This window comes from Anneissia japonica, unplaced genomic scaffold (genome assembly GCF_011630105.1).
Source record: "Anneissia japonica isolate Jap-2015-1 unplaced genomic scaffold, ASM1163010v1 scaffold11144_len554210_cov170, whole genome shotgun sequence".
Taxonomy (NCBI): Eukaryota; Metazoa; Echinodermata; class Crinoidea; order Comatulida; family Comatulidae; genus Anneissia; species Anneissia japonica.
Window position 1 is genome coordinate 3,597 of NW_022708762.1, and position 8,018 is coordinate 11,614.

The 8,018-nt window shown below is 37.6% G+C and overlaps 1 protein-coding gene across 1 annotated transcript in view; it reads right to left on the reverse strand.

The window, feature by feature from the left end:
• The window catches only part of LOC117106571, a gene marked incomplete at its 3' end in the record, with an annotated part of 46,309 nt that overhangs the window by 3,544 nt on the left and 34,747 nt on the right, over positions 1-8,018 (reverse strand). Inside the window, exons 9-10 of the mRNA XM_033247954.1 lie at positions 3,891-4,202; positions 3,057-3,380 (exon numbers count right to left, since the gene is read on the reverse strand). Coding sequence (XP_033103845.1) covers positions 3,057-3,380; positions 3,891-4,202 — 636 coding nt within the window. The remainder of the gene's footprint in view (positions 1-3,056; positions 3,381-3,890; positions 4,203-8,018) is intronic.

Genomic DNA, 8,018 nt, shown 5'->3' on the forward strand with positions numbered 1-8,018 from the left:
GGATATTGCTGCACTGGCCTATCCAGGGTGGGTGGAGGGGGCCTCAGACGTTGAAAAATGTGCCCCTTTTAAAATGTAAAAAAATAACCGACATAAATTTAAAGTAAAGTAATAATAAAGTGCCATTTCCAGCACCTCCAAGTCCCAAATTCTTAATATTTTCTCATTTTCTCAGCCTCATCCATGACGGGGCTCAGTTGGATATAGTAATTTTCGTAGTTTTTATGCCATTTTCCGGCATCTAAATGTCTCAAATTCTTACAATTGTCTTGTCATCCACCTTAGCCTCAACCATGGTGGGCTGAGGTGGATGGATTCGTAGTTTTTGTAAATTTTAAGTATCCAAGTGCCGTTCTTGGGCATCTACAAAGTCTCAAATTCTAAAAATTTACTCACTTGCGCCCAACAATGGGGGGGGGGGGCGAGCTCAAGTAGATATCGTAAGTGTTGTACTATATTCAAATTAGTAGTCATTTTCATGAGATCCGTGACTAATTTTAGGATACATTTTTTTCCCGATGGATTTGGCAAGGTGGACCAATTTAGATAAAATATAGCTCCTATATACCTCCCAGATATTGGCGGAAGGTCCCGTTTGGGGGGTGTTTTTCAAAATGGCCGCCTGTTGACTCGGACGCTTGTATCTCGATAAATACTGGTCAGACAGACTTTGGTATCAAACTGTTCACAATATGTATGTTCCTATTTGTTGTAATACAGCTTTTTATCCAGAAATGACAGGAAATATGATTTTTGAAATTTTGACCTTTGACCTTGTATTGTCATATTTTGGTAACTACTGGTCACAGAGATTCACAATTGATTGCAAATTGTTCAGGAGATTCATGTTTATATTCGTCTTAATAAAAAAATATTCAAATGGTGACCGGAAATGATACATTCTAACCTTTTACATATTGTAGGGTCATGCCATGTCAACCAGATTCAACCAGATTTTAAAAGAAATTCCTTTATGACCGTCTCAGATTTTGATGAAATTCCATAAAAATGATCAAAAGTATGAAAAACCAAAAAAAAAAAAAAAAAAATAGCCTTTTAGGATATGTAGTTTCCGAGATATTGACTCTTTAAAAAGGGGCGTGGTTCTTCAAGATGTGCAAACGCAATTTACTTCAAATTTGGAAGCTTATAACTCGAGATTGGTTAAAGCTATCAAGGTCAAACTTTGTATTCTAACTTATTTGTCTCCATATTTCACAAATATGGCATTAGACTAACAGTTATCCCTTCCCTTTTGAATTTATCTGCACTCAAATTATATAGATCTGGTCCCAACTTTGAATATATGCCATTCAATTTTAATTACTTTGATCAGCCTAAGCTTGGTCGTTTACGGTGACACATTCGCCGTTCGTGAAAGTCGGGCCGAACGGCAGACCCGACTTGGAACTGGAGTTCGAAAAAACCGTCGGCGGAAACGGATGGCAGAAGTTCGTTCGAAGGGAGACGTACAGACGGCTGCTGCTGACGACGGCGAAGAAGAGATACGCTTACTTGCGAGAGGACCAAACCGTCGGCACAGTCGGCATGTTGAACGTCAGGGACGTTCCGAACCGGGACTGGAAATTAGTGGAGATCGTGCGGACGCACGACGATCCTGCGTCGGCTTTGGACGCCTGCGTCGGTGCCGTCGTCGAACTCGCGGACGGTCTAAAGAGGACGAAGACGATATCGTCATTGAGCGTTCGCCCACTGTCGAAGAAGGAAACGAACGCTCCCAAGTTTAGGAGGGCGTACGCCGCGCTCAGTCTGTTCCGGCCGGCGCCGTACTACGTCAGACAAGAGGCAGCACCCGTTGCCCTCGAGAAGAGGTGCCCGTCGAAACCGGAGAACGACAGCGTCCTCGGCGTCCTCGCATTAGCCTGCGGTCGTGGCGCCCCAAATCGATTGCGAGATGTTCGAGTCGCCGTCAAAGGAGTGCCGACCAGGCTGACGGCCGGAGCGTCGGAGGACGGGAAACCCTACCGACGGGAAACGTTTTATGTTTACATAACAAAGTGATCAGAAGAATACTTAGAACAAGAAGAGAGACTTTATAGAGTTAGCACATTTTGTATATTTGATTGTGATTTACAATAAAACATAACAAGGAACTGCATAAAGTCTACTGAATATAATTCGAGTTATAACATCTCTTGCGGGTCAACATAGATTCCAACACGACACTTACATAAATCGGAGCTTAGTTGTTGGCATTCTTTTGCCAACACTTTCGTTTGTTACCATCAATTTTGTATTTTTCTGAAGTGACTGCGTGACCCTTTAAAATTTCTTCGCGACCCAAACATAGGGTATCGACCCATAGGTTGCGAAACGGAGGTCTACACTATCAAATTTTATGTGAAAAAAATGTGATGTGCCCATATATGGGTACGATGACGTAATATCACATACTATCAAATTTTATCAAAAAAGTTGAACAGGTTTAACTCTTATTTTCCATCACATTTTATGTGACGCTTTTTTTATGAAATTTAATAGTGGAGACAAAGCTATACTCTCTAAACAAAAGTAAGGCTTGGCCTAGCAGTATGGGGTGTAAAAAACCTTAAATATTTAATTCACAAACTTGATTCATGTTAAAATAAACAGTAAGAATGTTGTATAGTGACGCATTACGTGCAACATCGGTCATTTGGACACCAACATGGGATGGATGAGGGTCTTCGTTTTACGACACCCTATCTGGGTGTCTATAAAACGAAGACCGAAGACCAGATAAACGAAGACCCACTTTTTTTTTCTCTCAATCGTGATGAAAATATTGTTTATAAATCACTTGGGGGTCCTCTAGTAGAGGGTAACAGCGCCATTATCCAATCATTTATGAGCGGGGAATTTTAGCGGGACTACAAAATATTTCCCGTGCGGTTGGTGGCGGAGACTTTGCCGAGAATGTACGTTACATCCCCGACTAAGTCCCCGCTATGCCCGGGTTAGTGGGGTGGGGGGGGGGAACTACAATTGACAAGTCCATAGTCTAGCTTAGAATACGTAAATAGTTTCGTCGAAAAAATGGCTATAAAAATTTAAACCTTTTGAAATGCTCAGTAAGGAGCTTCGTGTTCCATTCATATATACACCTTTGTGCTCAAAGATCACCATCACAGACAATTTGAACGAGTAGTACACATACACTTCAGGTAGTAGGACCGTATAACTTCGCGACTGAACAGGTTCATCTACGCTGACTGAGTACACAATACTTGGTGTGTTGACGTTCCAATATTCTAGAGTGTACCCTTGTACAATTCCCATACCGCTGTGTGCATCGAAACTCCAAATATCACACGTAACAACAGTGGAAAAGTTTCCAAGTCGAGTAAATTTACACGGGTTAGATGAAAAGGATGGAGGCTCTGAAAAATATCAAGGATTAGCTTCAATTTCGACATGACAAGTAGTTTTTTTTTTACATGAATTTATCTAAATAGAATTAGCAAGTATCATACATTATTATATTATTATTATTATTATTATTATTATTATTATTATTATTATTATTATTATTATTATTATTATTATTATTATTATTATTATTATTAGCTACTACTACATTTGAAAGGAAAAGGTGCATTTTGAGAACGTGTCGGTTTAGAGGTGCACCTGTTGACACTTTCTCTTGTCTGGAATATTTTTTATATATCAGTATGAATTCAGTAGAAAAATCGAGTGAAGTAAAATATTAATTACTGTATTATTATCATTATTATTATTTACCAATATTATATTTAAAAATACTATATAATATATATAATATTTTTTTCACTTATATTATGTATAATATTAACTGTGTCACGTCTATTTCGAAATTAATAAAATACTCTCCAGACTGACTAAATAACAGAGATTATAATGGTGCAGTTTACCAATGGGACTGAATGCCGTAACTGGACTAGCAATTCCTTGTGTTGACACGCCGTCAATATCAGCATTTACTGACACAGTCACACTGTAAGATTGATTGTAATCTATCAACGAAATGCTGATGTCTATTCGAGTATCCGTTATGTTATCAATGGTTGCTGCTTCATCCGTTGATAACGTCTTCCAGTATTTCAACGCGTAACTGCTAGCATTTCTGTTACCAAAATCCTGATTTCTGTCCCAGGCTGTCCAAATTACACGGATACTTGAAGCACTGTACTCGACAGAGGGCGCATCGTACAACCCTGGAAGTGCTGCAAAAACATACACAAAAACTCTTTCAATTGAAATTGCTATAAGTCAATATTATTACTAAATTTTAAATTTAGCATTTTTTAATAAATTGATAATTATTTTTTACGATGGTTTACTTTCAAAATAATTTTCTAAATATAAAAATGCTTATAATTCTAGACTTATAGTAAAACAAATTACCTGAGTAGCCCGACCAGGTTTTGTATGCACTTTGAGGTCCAGAGAATTTGACTTCAGAAATTGGTTTAGGGTGGTCCAAGAATCATTTTTGGCTTGGTAACAAATTTTCAAAATGTGGTGAAAGGTCAACAGTTAAGAGTAAAAGGTCATAGCTATAGGATCGTCATATCTCCGCAACACCTAGTGGTAGAGAGTTAATTTTGGTGCCTATTTGTTCAGAACAGTCACGTTTCTATTTGCTCTAATCGAACATTTTGCTAAAAAATGACCGGAAATGCTGTTTCTAACCTTTGACATGTTTCAAGGTCATAGCAATAGGGTAATTATATCTCCGCAACCACTGGTGGTAAAGAGTTAATTGTGGTGTCAATATGTTCGGAACATTAATGTTTCTATTTGGTCTAATAGAAAAGTTTGCAAGAAAATGACCGGAAATGCTGTTTTTGACCTTTGACATGTGTCAAATGTCATAGTTATTGAGTCCTTATTATCTCCAAAACCACTGGTGGTAGAGCGTTAATTTTGGTGCCAATTTGTTTGGAATACTCATGTTTCTATTTGCTCTAATAAAACATTTTATTAAAATACCACCGAAAAAGCCGTTTCTGACCTTTGGCATGTTTGAAGGTCATAGCCATAGAATCTTCATATCTCCACAACCACTGGCGGTAGAAAGTTAATTTTGGTACCAATTTGTTCAGAACATCCGCGTTTCTATTTGGAATTATAGAAAAGTTTGCTAAAACAAATGACCGGAAATGCTGTTCTGACCTTTGACATGTTGCAATGCATATGCATCCCTACACATACTTGCTGTAGAGACTTGATAGTGATCTCAAATTATTCATTTACACATGTTTCTGTTTACTTGATTGGAACCTTTTGTTAAAACAAATATGGCGATACTGACCATTCACCCATGTTACAAGCCATTTATCACATGCGCCTGGTGTTGAAAAAGGGTTCTTATATCTTGGCAACCAGTGTTCACAAGGAGTTGCCTTTTGTGTAAAACTCCTTAAAATGTATATATATATATATATACACACACCTGTCTCTTATACAATGCCTATTTGCTTTAATTATATTATTATACTATATTAGCAGTATAATAGTTACAAAGATAAAAATCCACTGAACTCGGAGGTGCACTTCAGGTCGCTTTTGTATTATACATTCAATTAGGCCGACTTAGCAAAGTGTTAGAGCGAATAGAAACATGACTGTTTTGAACAAATAGGCACCAAAATTAACTCTCTACCACTAGTGGTTGCGGAGATATGACGACCCTATAGCTATGACCTTTGACACTGACCTTTTGACCTTTCGCCACATTTTGAAAATGTATTACCAAGCCAAAAATGATTCTTGGACCACCCTAAACCAATTTCTGAAGTCAAATTCTCTGGACCTCAAAGTACATACAAAACTTGGTCTGGCTACTCAGGTAAATTAGAATAGAAAAGATAGGCCTGTATATTTCTGTTTGAAAAACAGAACATTATGGTGTTTTTCTCATGACATAATGAGAAACGATGATTGAAATAATAAAGTAAAATAATAATGGCAATTAAGATGGCAATAATAATTGTCATCGCAATCAGCTTGTGGATCAGGCCACTACTGGCCGAGGCCTCCTGAAATTCTATTCCGATCTTAGTTTGCCAGATTTACAACACAGTTTTCAAAATAATAACGAAACATTAAAACTGAAATTCAGACAATGGCGTATATTTCTACTTCACCGTTTACAGACCAACTACTCTGCTTTACATTACAGGTTGAAGGAAAGTTTACCGACTTTATATAATTTGAGAACTGATTTAGCATAATCATGTATATAATATCCCATTTTTGAAATTACGAATTCTCGTGCACATTCGTTACCTAGACGCTCTAAATTTGCGATGATATGCCAGGTGCACAGCTCCCTCCAAGTTCAATGACAGACCATGCATTGGATTGGGATGGTTCTAGACATTGTCAGACCTGCCAACCCATGGGTAATGAAAATCTGGAGATTGTTTTAAAAATCTTTAAAAAAATATGGAGATTTACCAAAAATCTGGAGGTTTCCAGAAATAACCAAAGATGATGCAAGACACCGAAAAAGTCGATAAAGTCACTTTACTACAAATCATTGTCCGTCAGTGGCGAAAATGGATGCTTTTTTATTGCACCGCGAAGTGAGCAGGCGGCGAATACATTGAATAATAACGATCAAACCATATGCATAAATCGGAGTATTTTTGGGAAGGGGGTGGCCTGTGAAATCAGATGAAAATTAGATTCGATCGGGAGAACTGGGATTTGTCAGAATATCGGGTGACACCTGACAGGATCGGGTGAGTTGGCAGGTCTGCATTGTTTGCATTATACTATCCTCGTATTCGCATACTAGAATATCGAATAACCCATGTACGAGAAGAAAATGTGATTGCTAGTATCCATAATAGGTGAAGAAGACCAAGAGCTGCATAATGCCTGTGTAGTTTAGCCAGAACAGTTAGGCCTACTCGCAGGCCTACTCTAAGTTTGTGAACCAATAACAATGAAAGAAAATGCGTATGCTGCCATGAGGTTCTTTACAGGCCTACCTTTATTAGATTAATTTGAGGCAGACACATAATTAACGATAAAAATGATGTTGTTGATAATAATGATAATGACTATAGTAATAATCATGGCCGGCGGAAGCAGGGGGGGGGGGGGGGCGCCCCCCCCCCCACTTTTTGGCGAAAAATATATAATGTCACATAGTCCCAAACTCAAGAAAGAAAATTTAAGATAGATCGTTTTACCTAAAAGAAGGGCCTCAATGTGTAATGATGTTGAAAGAATATGTTTGTAATAAATAAAGCCATATATTCAGTTTAAAAAAAAACGAGTGTGGCCATATATAACATAAGAGCATTTCTTGTTGAGGTAGGCCAATTTCCTCTAAAAATTGCACATTATAGGGAGTTTTGATCAATTCCGACGAAATTACAATTAAAAAAACAAAAATCTTTTTTTTAATGTTAAAGCTTGTGCTTGCTCTCCTTTGCCTTCTAAGTTATAACACATAGTCCCAAGCTTGAGAAAGAAAATTTAAGATACAGGTAGATCGTTTTACCTAAAAGAAGGGCCTCAATGTGTAATTATGTTGAAAGAATATGTTTGTAATAAATAAAGCCATAAGGAAAATGCTTATATTCAGTTTAAAAAAACGAGTGTGGCCATATATAACATAAGAGCATTTCTTGTTGAGGTAGGCCAATTTCCTCTAAAATTGCACATTTAGGGAGTTTTGATCAATTCCGAAGAAATTACAATTAAAAACACAAAAATATTTTGCGCGCTTCGCGCGCATTTCTTAGGGTTAAAGCTTGTGCTTGCCCTCCTTTGCCTTCTAAGTTATTTAAAGACATAATAGTCCCAAACTTGAGAAAATTTAAGATAGATCGTTTTACCTAAAATAAGGGCCTCAATGTGTAATGATGGTAAAAGAATAGGCCTATGATTGTAATAAATAAAACCACGATGAAAATGCTTATAATTATTTAGTTTCGAACACACGTGTGTGTCCTATATCGTATTGTTGCCCTACGTCGTATTGTTTTCTATATGGTGGGTGGTGGGGGGGGGGGGGATCC